Genomic DNA, 15,921 nt, shown 5'->3' with positions numbered 1-15,921 from the left:
TTTAAAGAAGAGTAACAACATCTGGGTGGTGCTGAGGGTGATGAACTAACTGTAATCTAAACATTTTCAAGCTGCTATCAGTCCATGTTCTTGCTCACAAACCACAAATACAAAACCAAACATACCTCTCCATGTTCCAGTGGAACTAGTCTGGAATAATAGGAGGTGCAGATCACTTCATCATCTCTCTTGTAAGTTGGTGGCCCAATTCTTGGTGTAATATTATAACGAGTTAAACATTCAGTATCACTAATTGCATAGTACTGCCATGGTCTGAACTCTGTGCCATCTATGGAGCGTTCCAAAATCCAGTTTCCAGGTCGTGGAGCATTAGCAGCTTTGATGATGACATATGCAACTTGAAAGACCTAAAAAAAAAAAAAAAAAAAAAAAAAAAAAGAAATATGCAAGAATAATGCTTTTATCCTGTAAAAGACCACAAGAAACCAACTGGATACCAAATTCAAATTTTAAAAGCAGTATGTGGATTTCCTGGGGAGAGGGTATAATTTTTTACAGTGACTCTGGATAAAATTTCCATGCAAGCTTTAGAAAAAAGGCCAATCTAATCTCCAACAGAAATATGTATCATTTTTGTCAAAACTCTAAATATAACAACAAAACATCTATGTGACTAAAGAAAAAAAAGACTTAATTTACTAAGTCCATTATTCAGCATTAATGAAATAGCTGAAATCTGTATCTACACTGTACCACTTCAGGATTACTTGTGTATAACATTCTTTCTATGGGAAATGTGCTCTTTAGCTTTCCTGAACCATAGAGGGCTTCAAAGCAGGTTGGTTTATTTCAAAACAGCTGCAACCCAAACAAATCTGTTTTCCATTTTAGCCGGGAAATTAATCCTCTGAGTAACAGCATTTCTGATAAGCTTTTTACACCCTATATTAAAAAAATCTGTACATTCCATATTCATTGTGTGTTGAATTTATTTGATCAGAAGACTATTTACAAACACTGCTGAAAACACAGAGATAAGTAAGATGATTTTGAGAAATACAAGCATGACAACCTTATTTAATAATAAGATGTGTACTTTCTAAGCCAGGCAGGTATCTTCACTTATTTTTAAATTTTTTTTAAAGCCATCCTTTCAAACCAAATCAAAACCCCCATCCACACAACACTGTACAGCATCTCTGAGAGTAGGCAGGGCAGCTATTAAGTTTACATCACCTTTAAATGACCTGGTTATGGCAGCAAGATAACCTGTGCTGGCTCCCAGCTTGGGACAGTTATTAGACACTTGCACTGAAGTGCACTTCTTGCAAAGCTACTGTCTTCTTCTTTACCTAATACCTACTACATCACCAAACTTAAAAAAGGCTGTCTGCAAATTGATAGGAGTTGTAACTGCCCTTAGTAGCTGCATTGCATATGCAATACAGGAAACTAGTTTTGAAGCAAAGCATTCTTTAAGTGAACAGAGCTTTGCTTAGGAGATCTTGCAGATACAAGAAGAAAACTATTTGAGAGACTTATCTTCAAATAGCTTACTAGATTTACTATCTTCAAAGAAGTCAGTCCTAGTTTTGATTAAAATAAGAAAACTTAATACATGACATTCACTCTGTCTGATTTTTCTTTTCAGGCACTCCAGTTTTATCCTTTGAAACAAAGTATGTCTATTTTTAGTTGTTTCAACATGAAAATTTGCAAACTGAGAATTTTGTCTGTTGGATTATAACATTTTAGCAATGCAAGCAGAAGCGAACAAAAAGAAGAGCCAGCTCATTCTTCAGTCACAGCCTTCAGTCCTGGGGGTCTGTGAATCCTCTGTTGTTCAAAGTATTAAAATTTGACCAAAGCAAATTTGAAGAATTATAATCTAGCTTCAGTCAAGAGAAGAGCCCCTTTCAAATATAACTGGTAGCATGTCAACAAGCTCCTAGTGAAAAAAAAAAAAAAATCTAAAATACATGCTTTTAAAGAGAAAAATAACAGAATTTGGGTAGACTCCAAGTCTAGCAGCTACAACTAGTAACTACCTACAACCTGGATTTCAGCAATTGACTTAAAAGTAGTTGAGTTATAGCTTTTTCACACCCAGTTACGTACAAGCAGAATCTGGGGATTCATAATTGTGGGACCCCTTACCAGAAGGGAATTGTATAACACTTATGAGTATTCTCTCCAACACAGAAGAGAGATGCAGAAAAGTATTAAAACTAGGAAAGCTCAGGACTTGCACCTGCAAGGTCCTTTGAAGTCAGTCATTTCTCTCAAATGCATGAAAATGCAACATTTGAACACCCAGTTGTTTTTTTTTTTTCCCAATGCCATGATAGAATATCCAGCCTCAAAAACTCATGTCTTTTAATTCTTTTGCCTCTGCTTTCTGTCTTCAACTAAACTATTTCCCTACTTACTTCACAGTTGACTGAACAACAAATGATCTACTTTTGATTACATTGAGATTTTTCAAGACCTATTATAGTTTGCAGCTGATGTAGCCAGTTTTAAATCCAGTTCCAACTGCAAACAATGTGCTGTACTTCATCACACATTAACTGCAAGCCACTGCTGCAGAAAAAAAAATATTCATGGAAGTATGCAAGCTTAATATAATTTAAATATCAAGTTGTTGGGTGCAGGGGAAGTGAAGGGAATAAGAAGTTAAAGATAAAAACTTTCACAGCAACTATGCACATGTACTGTGCACAGTCCAATAAATGAAATCTTTTAAAGTCAGCATTTATTCAGAAAAATAGCAGCCATGTTTGGAATTCAAGACATCTAGTGACTGACTTTTCCTGCATGCCCGAGTTCATCAAGAGCTGAAATGAAAAACCCAAAACAGCCATTCAAAAGTCAGTAAACAGAGTAGCAAACCATCTCAGCCTTTTCTCCTGGATCCTCTTGACTTTTCCATTTACTCACATAGCCCATAGGTAGAAAAAAAAAAAAAAATCCTAAGTAAATTCACAGGATGACAAGTATCAGCAACTAGAGGAAAAATTGTCAGTTCTTGAAATAATATAGGATAATATAGACATTAAAGAATTTTGCATAAATGCATCTGCAGCCAAGAAGTCAAGACACTTGACCAGCAGGAGTGATATTCTCAGGGATTATGTCCCTAAGCAAGGGAATAAAGCTGGAGTAAAGGGTTAAGAGGTTCCCAGTGTTTGCAGATGAAGATGTTTTAAGGAAGGTCAATAGGTAGGGGTATTGCAGACCTCATATCTCACAACCTCTGCAACCCTAAAAGCATCTGAACCAGGAGATCCATGTGATGCAGGCTGATTTTCCAACATCCTTAGAACAATTTACTAATTTTTTATTTTTATAAATTGTTCAGGCTTGAACATCTCTGAAGGCAGTTTCTTACCACTTTTCACATCCATTCTTTGTCCACCAACCAGCCATGTGATAAACTTGAGCTGTGTGGCAAAAGCTAATGATTTGTACACTGTAATTTGACTGTATAGCTTTCCCAGAACTCATTTCCTTATTGTGCTACAAGGGTAAAAAGGGCAAGCCAAAGCAAGTTAGTAATTCCCAAGCAGCCATAGATTAAAAGTGTCATTTTACAGGCACTTTAATCCTGACTGTAAAGACCAGCCAAATAAACTTGTACTGAAGAACCACTCCTTTGTAGCAGCAATATCAACATAAGAACTCACTTTTGCTTTATTCAGCTTTTCTTTGGTTTTATGAAAGCAGATCCAGAAATATCAAGTGCGTTATACTTGAAACAGATTTATAAATTAATCCTTCTCCCCATTCATCAGGAAATGATGCACATTTCTTTGCTGAAGACTGTAAATTAAGCCAGTAGTGGCCAAATAGATGCTGTCCATAAGTCTCCATTTCCAAGAACATGGTCAGTGCACTACAACCCACACTGATACATGCCCTGGCAAGCAGTTTTCCTGGTAGTCTTTTTGATAAACTCCGTTATATTTCAATTTACATCAATGGACATAAAAGAATATCCTGTCTTTTCATACCTATAGGTATTTGAGCCTCAGGCTCTGAGATTGAGAAGTTTTCCCTAAATTTCAGTACCACTTAACCTATGAGGAACAGAGGAACCAACTGCTGCTTCAAATCTGCACCCCAATTCAAATCCAAACCCTATCTGACCTTGAAAAACGCTGAAAGGAGGGTATGGTCTTAGGACCTCAGGATTATTTAGTGTCTTATTGAATATTTTATTGAAGTCACATTGGCATAATGTAAAGCATATTATGCAGAAAATCCAAAATGAACAAGCCTGGAGGAATGCAAAGCTCTTGGCAGACTGGTTCCTCCTGGTTTTATAAATTCAGCTAAATCCTTCCTTCAGGATCAGTGCAGAAAGGGAAGAATTAAAGTTATTTTTTTCAAAACAGCATGACAAGTCCTGCAGCGAAAATGTTTATTACCACTAACATTACTCCACATTGGATTTTGCAGTTTCAGTTATTTCACTTATTTTGTTCAGTGCTGTCAAAACATACCAACTTGGGTGCCAGAAAAATCTATTTTACGCAAATTTCATTTTATTGTCCCAAAAGTCTAAAATTAATCAGTGCAAACTCCCAAGCATTATAAGCCTATTTGAAGGGATATTCTGGGTGTCAGCCTACACTCTTCACACAAATGCCTTTTTAAGGGATAAAAATGGCTTCACACTCTTAGAGACTGTGAGGCCAATCAATTGCTTGTTACATTTTGCACTGAGGAGTCTGATGTTAGATGTGCCAATTAAATGAAATCCAACACTTTTTCTAGTCTCCTGAGTTATCCTTCTTCAAGATTTTGATTCATCATGTGTAGCCACTGGTTTTGAATAGAAGAAAAAATCATTTTATTTAAAAAGTGTATTTAAAGAAAGTACAGATGAGACCTCTGAATCTTGCATCGTTGATTTTACAAATCCACAGAGGTTTAAAGAAACCTTGCCACACACAAGAAATTAGCATTGGTCCAGTGAAGTCAACAGCAGAGCATCTCTTTACATCTCCAAAGAATTTGACTTTACAGCTATCTCTTCTTGCCAATTGATTTAAAGATAAGAGCTCTATAGTAATCGTAATATAATATTTACTTTTTTTTTCCACTTTCTTATAGCAGGAAGTACAAATTACTCTTACATCAGCCTCAGTGGTAACCCAATACTCATGAAATACTCATTTGGTATGACTTCACCAGAAGTGGAGATGTTTTCTCAACTTGATACTATGGGACTCTAAGAATAACTGGTGTTGCTTTACAATTCAAGAATTTTGTGATATACAAAAGTGTACCTTTCTGTCATGTATGAAGTACCCTTAAATATCTTCAGGAGCCTGAAGCACAGAATAAACCAAAGTATTCTTCACTTAATGGTGTGGCAGCTGGCCCAAGTGCACTGCTGACATTTCTAGTAGTCAGCATTTTAATTAATTCATTATAATTTCAAAAAGAGCTGTTCAGAAGAGTCAGACTCAAGCAAAGTATCTAAATATGCTGCTGCACATTTTGTTTCTAAAGACTTGCCAGTGGAGGAAGCTCAAGGTCAAATCAAATCTTGCCATCTCGTACATCAATACTACACCTCCTTGCTAAACTGCTCTTTCCCTGGTTCTGGATCTCTGCCATACATTTAATGGCAAGAGAAAAAAAAACACTGTCACACATCTGGGTCCTGGAAAAACTGAAAGGGACACCAGAGGGACACCAGAATATATGTATTCTGTATGTATACATGTATGTAGTTATGATACACAGGAATTAAACTCATTATACAGCCACTGGCTACCACTTTACATTAGTTATAAATAGCACAGAATCTGAAAAGGACAAAGATAAGAGGGCACGGTCTCAAGTTGTGCCAGGGGAGGTTTAGGTTGGATATTAGAAAGAATTTCTTTACGGAGAGGGTGATCAGACATTGGAATGGGCTGCCCAGGGAAGTGGTGGATTCTCCATCCCTGGAGATATTTAAAAAGAGACTGGATGTGGCACTCAGTGCCATGGTCTGGTAACTGCAGCGGTAGTGGATCAAGGGTTGGACTTGATGATCTGAGGTCCCTTCCAACCCAGCCAATTCTATGATTCTATGAAGATAGAGACAGCAATTTCAATAGTGATTTTACTAGCCAGTCCTCTTTTAAGATTCCTCCAGACTGTTCTTCAGCCCAGCTGTGTTTAGACAAAATAAACAAAGCACAAGGTAGAATATTAACTGAAAGAACACTCTCTGCTCCTTTCAGCTTTGAGCCAAGAGATGAATACAGCCAAACACAGGAAGGACAGACAGTGGACAGAACTTCACCTCGGGTAAATTGGAGTGGAGCCAATTTTCACCAACTAAGATGAACATGTAGCCTGTGAAAACATAACCAGCCAGCCTGACTGCTGGATTATCTCTCTAAACTGTACAATCCCATGGAACCATTTGACTTTTACTGCTAGCTAGAACTTCTGGTAATTACTCAGAAAACAAATAGCCAGATGGTCCTTCACATCAAAAAGGGTGCAAAGATATTCTACATTCCAGAAAGAATATAGAAAGTTAAAGGATGTTTACTTTTATACAGTTTTTGACAGATTTAATGCACATTTAATGCATAAAGCTTGAAATGTAAATTAAGTACCAATGCTACAGATGCACTGCAACACACTTAGAAGTACTGACTTTCAGAATACATTCAAAAGCTATAGAAGAGTATTTTAACTCAAATTTATGAAGTAAACAGTTACTAAAATCACTAAGGTCCTTCATATGCTTTCGTGCTTTCTTTGCTTGTGCTAACTCAAAGTAAGCTCATCAAGTCAGCTCTAATAACTCATTGACTTCAAGCAATCTCTATTAACCAAATCCTTCCTCACAGAGGAGTAATTTACATTCAGTTTACATAGCTCTAGATGCCTTCTGTCTCTCTAAAACTCTCTAAAGAAAACACAGAAGAAAGGCCCCTTGGGGGAAACTTTTCAAATCGAATTAGTGAAACTGAGCATGGGTCAGGAGCGGAAAGATGTATTTAGTGAAACACCAACAGCACTAAGGCTGAAGAATTTAAAAAAAAAAAAAAAAAAAAAAAATTAGAGGGCAGCTCAGCTGGTCTGTTTCCAAAGTAAAAATACTCTAGGAGGATAAAAACTAAGGCATTCCTTTCCACCTCCTTCATTTTTCCTTCCTGTTCGTCCATTTACAAACCAAACACAAAGCCAACTCTGCAAACAACACAGAATTCCTATCCAAACCTTCTGTCAGTGACAAAAGATACCCTGTGATTATTGTCTTAAAAGTTCTGCTTTCTGATTAAAGAGAAAACTAAGAACTTGTTTAACCCACATGTCATTTTTAAACATCAAAGTTAAACCTTCTGTTTTAATTTTTTAAAGAACTCTCAAGCAGACTCTGAAAACTTTGCAAAAAGCTTGTTACCAAATGTACACTTCAATTGTGCATTTCTTAGTAGCAAATCTTCCAGAGTTGCAGAGCATCTCCATATTAATAATGGATTTCTAAGCTATTATTTTCAAACAGCTTAGACCAACTCATAAATCTACTCCAGGCAAAACAACAAAGAAAAAGCCAAGGAAAACATTTACTTTATAAATTATTTTCTCCTTTTTGGAGCAGGGTAGGAGGCTTCTGATTCTTCTGTGTCTAGCAGACAAACTAACAAATTAGAAAATGTTCTGTACAGCAGGAGCCTCCTGCCTAAGAATGATGACAGCACTTTGCTGTAAAGTGCCAAAACAGAAAAGCCAACTTCTGCTCAGGTCAACCCCTCCAGAGTCAGAAATCACTGTTTTTGAGATTTAACTCCTAAACACTTCAGAATAACTGACAGAAAACTTTCATAGAAGATAATTTCTTCCCAGTGTTCTTTCCAACAACTGACAAATAACTTCTCCTTCAGCAACGCTAACTTTGCCTCATTTTAGGCAAGCTTTGTTTTCTAGTCCTGAAAGATCTCTCTCAGCTGAGGAAAGTCTGTGTTTCCAGAGTTCTGGAGATCCTGCAGTTGTATTTTGACATTTTACACTTCATCCTGACCATTACTTTCCATTAACAAGTTCAGATGTTTAATGTAATTATGCAAAGCAAGCCAAGAGTAATGTGAGATAATTGATAGGAATACAATCATCCTCCAGTCGCTTACCTTTCCCTCATTCCCTGAAACTCAGTATCTGAGTTACAACACCTAAGGATCAAAATAGTTTATACTTCAAAGCATATTGTGTTGCTTTCTTACAGTAGATGTCAAATGTTTCCACCACATCTTACTCCAAAACATCTACTCTTTTACTAAAAAACAGTACAATGATCAGCTGACAGGCTGATAGTTTTAGTTGGCACATACAAAAACTACCCTTATGACAATACTATCCCAACACTGCTGCTTGAAAGTAAGTCTTTGATAACCTAGACTTTAAGTAACTTGCAATAAATCAAAGGACAAGGAAAGCAGCATCAGAGGACTGCCTGGGAGACCAGACTGCAGGGTCTGGTAGAGAAAACTACCAAGATAGAAGGAGCACCTGTGTAAACTCTCATCCACACATAAAACAATTGTTACTGTTCCATGAATTACAACAAGCTGTGCTTGTTGTAACAGTTGAATAGTCACTTCCACTCTGGTCTGATAGAAATGAAATCTAAGATGCCCTAAAACAATAATTGAAAAACACATCTGTTTGCAGTCAGTTCATATTACCTCTAACTACCCATGTATAACTATGTGCTACTAATCAGCTAACTGCTACCTATCCTACCATCTAAACACAGAAGAACTACAGTAAATGGCACTGGTTCATATGATACATAGAACAAATGATGCTCACCTAAATGTTACTCACCTGCCTTAAGTCCAAGGTGATGGTGACCCAGTGGTATTGCCTCCCATTCTGAATGCTGGGACTTTGCCACCAGTTATTGGTACCATCAATCGCACTGGAAATTGGGTGCTGCTCTGTTTTAAAGCAAAGAAGTTAAAAAACAGCTTGAAAATACATCCCCCTGCATTTTCTCCACACACATCACATTTCCCACTGAGCCCCTCAGACCAAAAGGTTGTCACTGGACTCTGCAGCACTTCACAGCAATTTAAGATGCTTGTGCTTTCTGTGCCCTTCACTCAAAAGCAGTTTCACTCATGTAGAAGGGAAACTAAAAATAAGAAGTATATGACCCTTATACACCCTGTATTCATGGGGAAGAGCCAAAAAGAATAGCACAAACCCATGAAATAAACACACACACACACGAAACTTGCCTTTGGGATTGGCACTGCGGTGGTCACAGACGCGGCACTGGGCGTTGCGCAGGGGCCGTCCTGGGACGTGTTCCACCAGTTTGCAGAACATCTCTGGTCCCTTCTCCCCACAGGTGGCGTTGGTGGAGATGTGAGCATTGCTGGCCAGATTCAAAATGGCAGGGAACAAACCTTGAAAGAAATACTGACTATTAGCCATAAACTAAACAAAACATAGACACAGGTGTCAGACAGATCTCTGAACATACCAGGGTTTCATGGCAAGCTTCTAGCTTAGAATCAGAGATACAGAAAAACACAAGGAAAACAAATTATTTTGTGAAAATATTGTCTTACCACGCTGACACCAGCACACGAATCATTACAGCTCTTGGGCATTGCAACCCTGTCACTTTCAACACCCTAGGGTCCCCTCAGCCCTGCCCAGAGCCCAGGACCAGGCCATGAGACCCTATCTCAGTGATGCCACAGCAGGGCTGTCACCCGCTGCTCACAGCCCAAAATGGGACCACAACCCATCCCAACTCAGCCTGTTCCCAGGGAGTTGCCCAGTGCCTGGGCTAGGGATGCCCCAATGACCCTGTCTGGGACAGTGGGACAGGACCTGGTTGCCAGGCCCTCCCTGGCAGACCCTGCAGGAAGCCCCTGTGGCACCATGACCTCAATAATCCTGCTATTTGACTCCACCTTCGGTCACTTAATTGCTGTAGAACAATAAAAGTTAGTAAAGTAACTCTTCCAGTTACTAAACCTTCTCTTAGCATTGTGGATTGATCAAAACCAGGAGGACAACTGGTCTGCTGCCAGAAGCAAGGAAGAACCATACAGCACACACTCCACTGGTCTGGGAAAGGGAAATTAACAGAAATAAGCCCTCAGCAGCACTCTAGGGCTTTTCTGCAGTCTGTGTAAAGTCTAAGGGATATTTTGCCTGCCACTTACTAATCTTATACAAACACTTTACCATACTTTCAAACAGCATCGCTCTTATGCCCCAGAATAATGAGACAACAGACTAAGCATTTCAAGATTACTGTCACAGAACAGGGAATCCTTAGTATTTTCTCAAAGGAAAAAGGTCTTACTTTGGCTTGAAGGCTACTGATAAAGATTAAAGAACACTATACGTGACCAAAGTTAAGAACAGCTTCTCAGTAACATTGCAATCATATTCCAGTCTTCCCTCCTGAGCTAAAAAGCTCTTATTCCTTACATGGTTACAGCATGACAAAAATACTCCATTTCTACTCAGAAACAATTATGAAAGAGAAACTATTTTGGAGGAAAAAAAAAAAAAAAAAGAAAAACAAAGGGCAGACCCCAGTCTTTAGAGACTTAAAATGTTTTGTAAGTTTTGATATGGCATATTAAGAGAACTGCAAGAATTGCTACTGTTGCAATAGTGAGATGGTAAAAATCACTTTTTTTTTCAGTTATAAGGATTTCCAAAAATATAAAATGAATTAATTTATATACCTTTTTCACTAGCAAAACTATATGTTGGGTGTTTTGTTTTCATTTTTATCTAAAACACACAAAGTTTGCAATGTTAATATTATGCTTTTCTTAGCTGTCCACCTCAAAAAGGTAACATTAAATATTCCGTTAACTTGAAGTGTATTTGCCCAGTAACAGCACTACCCAGGAAGGGCTGAAGGAAAGTTTATTGCTTTCTAAACTTTGACTTCAGCTATTGAAAATGTGTCTGAATCCAAACTCTCTGAACCACAGTATAGCAACAGTATGTTTTCAATTGTCCTAGACTCAAAACTTAACAGGAGGGAGATGAAACTTTTTTTTTTTTTTAATCTCAGCTTCCTTTAGGTTACATCCAGGCTGGGTGAGATGTCTTGTTCTCATTATAGCTAAATCAGATGCAGACAAAGACAGTGAAGACACCCTGATGACCACTTTGGTGAGGCTATTTTGCCACTAACATGCTGTCTGCAAAATCCTCACCTCACTGCTGTATAGGTGCTGAATTTCTCCAGATCTAAAGCTGGAGACAAAGCAGGAATGCTGCCCTCCATTTTCCTTTTGAACAAGAAAGCTCAGTGGTAAAAAGGAGTATTCTTTTTTAAATTACTCACCAATGACATAAAATCTCAGTATTCATTACTGTTCATGGGGGGCCCTATCAGCCAGGCTTCAAGAGAGTTATCCATTACTTCCTAGATCATTCATTACCTTCACCCACATTACACAGTAGCTCAACCATTTCTTTCCAGGATTATTTGTTACAGTGACACAATTTGCCTGCAGTAACTTTTAGTCAACAGACTTGTGCCAAAGGAATAGCAGAGCTCTGAAGAAAGATTTCTGATGGTAAGTGCTGTGCTGGCCAAACTCCACTCCAAAATCCCAAATTCAAGTCACTGTAACACTCATGCTGGACTAAGCCCTTTTGTCTGCTTGTCAAGCATCTCACAGATTTCTAATAAGTTTGCTGATTGATAATGAAATTAATAATGGTATTGTAACATTAAGGTCACATGATGAGTTTTCTGGATCCCACAGAGACAAGAATAAAAGAACACGTCAATTGAACTGAGTTGTACTAAAGTTTTGCTTTAGGATTCATCCTGCAAGGTACTACATCTCTTCTAATCCAAGCTGATTACCTTACCTGATTCCTGCAGATGAAGCAGTCAGCTTCTAATATATGTGCTTTGATATGTCTAACGACTCTAATCCTTCAGAATGAATGGGCATAATTGAAGCATGCCACTTCAGGGCAGATTCAAAGTTCTGACAATTCATACAAACTCATCATGAAATAAGATACATCTGTGCCTAAGTTAAAGGCAACCCCTGACTGCAACCCCTGGTTGGAGGACTACCCCTCTACTAGAAGGTTTATGCCTGATTATATGGCCTATATTTCCTTGTGTAAAATTCTACCTGAAAGCAATGCTTACAGAAGTCCTCACAAGTTTCTTGTTGCATCATCCTCTTTGTTGGCTCAGTTTAATTCTTTGTGGGTTTATAAGTTTTTACCAGGAAGAATTTCAATGACTTGGGACATTTCTAAGGTTCCAGTAACTTCAACTGAGACCAATGCACATCTGTTGATATACTCTGGATACAGCTGATTTACTGTACACAAGCATATCAATTCCATATTATTTGCACAGTGGATCTAACATATCCTGACTTGTTGAATATTTTGTGTAGCTCAGATAGCCCAGCCATGCACAGAACCATCAGTGCACTCCAAAGTAATTTCTCTCTGTGCTCAGACCAGAGTGCACACACACAGCAAATAGAAATATGGAAACCACATGTAGTTGTGTGCCATTTATCAAAAGCTTTTTAGACAGTTAATACCTTCCTCATCTTTAAAAAGTACTCTCAGTTTCAGTCCCTTGACTACATTATTTATATATAGATCTCAGTGAAACCTCAATTCTATTCCCAAATAATGATTTTTACACTGAGGAAACAAATAGTATTTCCTCATTGCTCTGCTTCAGGTGGAGGGAGAGTAGATTTGAGTTTTGGCAAAATCCTTGCACTGTCTGTGCCTCTACAGATTCTCACAATGTCAGTGACAAACAGGGTTAAACTGTACTTCACTTTTTACAGATGGCATGTGGAGAAAGAGACACAGCCATCTTCCTAACAGAGGCATAGCTGATTTTATTACTTCTTTGTAAAAGACAGTTGAAGAAACAGAGGGATAGATATGAGAGTTGTGCTTTACATAGACTTCACTAGGTCAACAATTATATTCAATTATTGTGTGTATATATATATATATATATATGTATATACAATACAAGAATATACAATACAATGAAGATGATACTTTATTTTCTGGTATCTCGATCAATACAGTGAGGATAACAGAACTTTTTACAGGAAGTCTACTCTTAAGACTGCTTCCCTCTGAATCCAGACTCACTTATATATGCCTGATATCCCCTGAAAGCTGAATAAATTAGGGAGTTGTTCGATGGAGGTTTTTTTGAGCAACCAGAAGACAAGAGCTGACGGGTAATGGCGACAAAATATTACCTGAAACAAGCCAAGAACTCAGTCCAGAAGGTGACAGGTTTTCTGGATTGTTCAGTGTATACATTGAAGCCTCCCAACTAGACTTCAGTGAGCAACTCAACTGAGGCACTCAGCAAAGCAACAGCTTGATTTTTTCCCTGTTGTCTATATCCTTTTTTTGTGCTGAGCATAATAAAGTAGTAATTCCCAAGTGAACAAAGTAGAAATGACTTCAAAACATACATAGCTGATGTGTGCTGTAACAATGAACTTTTTATTGTGTCATTTCTGAGAACACAGAAATACTTCAAGGCAACTAATTAATTTGCAAGCTAGCTAATTTGACATAGCCAGTCACAATAGTTAAGGACAGTTTGATACACTTCAGGAAAACAAAGGGCTAAGGACAAAATGTAATAAAATGGCACAGAGCATTAAAATGTACAAAATATGTTATAGTATTACCCTGCAGAAGTTGATCACATTCTTCATAACACCCTTAGGCAGTTTTCAGTAGCACAGATTTGGTTTAGTTACTCTGTTTTATTCAAGTTTTGGGTTAAATGAGTTTATTAAACAAAAGCCCTGGAACTATCAGGCTTCAGTTCAGATTCCTTGCCTGCTCAATAGATTTTCCCTCATTATATTTTACCAGTGAATGTCCCTAGCTTAACCTTTTCTATACACTTTCATCAGAATACTATCCTGTAATTACCATGAAAATCCACACTGATTTCCCTAAAACGAGTGGCCTGAAATTGCTAACTTCTAATGCAGGAATTAAGGCACTAATTCCTTGTTCCCAGAGTCAGCAAGAACTCTGGGGTACAACCCTCAGACTGCTGTATAATCCACCTTGCCTAAAAATATGCATTAGCTGCACATCAACCCTTTTAGAAGGTTGAAAGCTTCACTACAACTTAAGATATTGAAATTATTTTGAAAAATGATCACTGTCTGTAGCCCTACAAAGAAGGGAATTTCTGCTAGCACAACACTAGGTTTACAGGAGCTAACCAAGGTACAATTTTTCTTGGCAGAATCCCTGCAAATCACAATTTGCCATGGTTAGATTAAACTACTTCAGATTGAAATAAAACCACACTACCATGACAGATCATGATCTCCTAAAACTTGTTCTCCATTTCTTCTCTTACTGTAGAGCAAAAGGGACTAATGTGTCAATCACTGAAACACTACCTGGGGAAGATTATGCTCATTTAATTCAATCATTTTTCAACATAACATATTAAACTTGAATGCTCTGAAGAGCTTCCATTGAGGGATATCCCCCAACATCCCTGACAAGTCTACTCTGGTGCTTCATCACTTAAAAAGCTAACCATTTTTAGTTCTTTTTGATGCATTTATGTTCCTTCACAATCTTTATTACAGCTTTTAATTACATGAAAGGCTGTTATCACACAGCCTTTCCAGACTTTTCTCTTTTCCAGACTAAGCAAACAACCCTTTCAACCTTTCTACAATCAACTTTTTAAACCTCTTATCCTTGTGAATTCTTGGCAGTTTGCATCTCTCCAACTGCGTGGCTTCTCAGACCTCATCAGCATCAAATGGAGCAGAGTAATTCTTAAATTCTTGACTATTATGTTAACACACCCAAAAATAAGTTTTGCTTTTTATTCAAGGCACTTTAGTTCAGATTGCATTGCAGGCTAAGGTAAATAAAACATCTATTTCTGTTGTACTGCAGCCTGATGAGTGGTAAAAGAGAAGTATACATCAGGCCCTGGGATGAGCCCAGGTTATCTGTAAAACAGATTACTTTGCAGCCATTTGCTGAGGGCTCATAAACACTTCCTTTCAGAAAAAATCTGATGATTATTTTACAGCTCTGATTCTGTCAGGCTTTTGCAAATCACACTTTAAACAATCCAACTGGAGCACCAGAAAACAATAACAAATAATCCACTACAGCAGTTGATGTGACTAAAACCATTCTGCTTGAACCCTGCAAGATGTTTGACTATAAAGAAGCTACAGAAGACCAAACTTTGACCCTTCACCTCTGTTCAAATAGCAAAAGGCTTCTCTGGCAAACGTTTTCTGCTGATGCTTATGTGCATTCAGTATTATTAATGAGAGCCTTAATGGACACAGGGTAGTAGCAGCAACAGGCATCTACTAACCATGGTCTGCCTTAGGCTAGATGATGCACTAATTAACACTCAGTGCTCAGAAATGTATTGGATAAAAGTACAGCACAGCAAATTAATAAAGAAGCGTTCTGTCAAATTCAGACTGGAAACAGAAGGCAAAAGTTTGCTTACTCAAGAATGAACATCAGCTGTACTATTCTCTCCCCATTGGTTTCATCCATATAATTGTGAAGGATAAAAAGCAAGAGTATGGCATAACTTGGCATGTCTTCCTTTATATCCCCAAACACCAGCACACAAACTAATTGATGGCCAGAATGTAGCAGAGAATTTGAACAAGGCAAAATAGCTTGGAAAAAAAAAACAAACCACACACAAAAAACCTAAACCAAAACAAAAACCAAACAAACAGAACCCACAAAAGGGGACATTTAGCATAATTTGAAAGAATGTTTCAAAATAACATTAACATAACTTGAAATTTAAAATGTTAAGAAGCAGCATGCTAAATGCAAAAGGCATGGGAAACAAGTAAAGGAAGAGGGTGGAAAGTACTACCTCCCAATTAAGTCTTAAGTTTCCCAATA

The 15,921-nt window shown here is 37.8% G+C and overlaps 1 protein-coding gene across 1 annotated transcript in view; it reads right to left on the bottom strand.

Moving 5' to 3' along the window:
- LAMA1 (laminin subunit alpha 1) overlaps positions 1-15,921 on the bottom strand; it is a 98,823-nt gene that overhangs the window by 70,650 nt on the left and 12,252 nt on the right. Inside the window, exons 2-4 of the mRNA XM_071737200.1 lie at positions 9,219-9,389; positions 8,803-8,915; positions 126-368 (exon numbers count right to left, since the gene is read on the bottom strand). Of these exons, the coding sequence (XP_071593301.1) occupies positions 126-368; positions 8,803-8,915; positions 9,219-9,389 (527 nt within the window). The remainder of the gene's footprint in view (positions 1-125; positions 369-8,802; positions 8,916-9,218; positions 9,390-15,921) is intronic.

Source organism: Heliangelus exortis, chromosome 2 (genome assembly GCF_036169615.1).
Source record: "Heliangelus exortis chromosome 2, bHelExo1.hap1, whole genome shotgun sequence".
Classification (NCBI taxonomy): domain Eukaryota; kingdom Metazoa; phylum Chordata; class Aves; order Apodiformes; family Trochilidae; genus Heliangelus; species Heliangelus exortis.
This window is presented reverse-complemented; position numbering and strand designations above follow the sequence as displayed.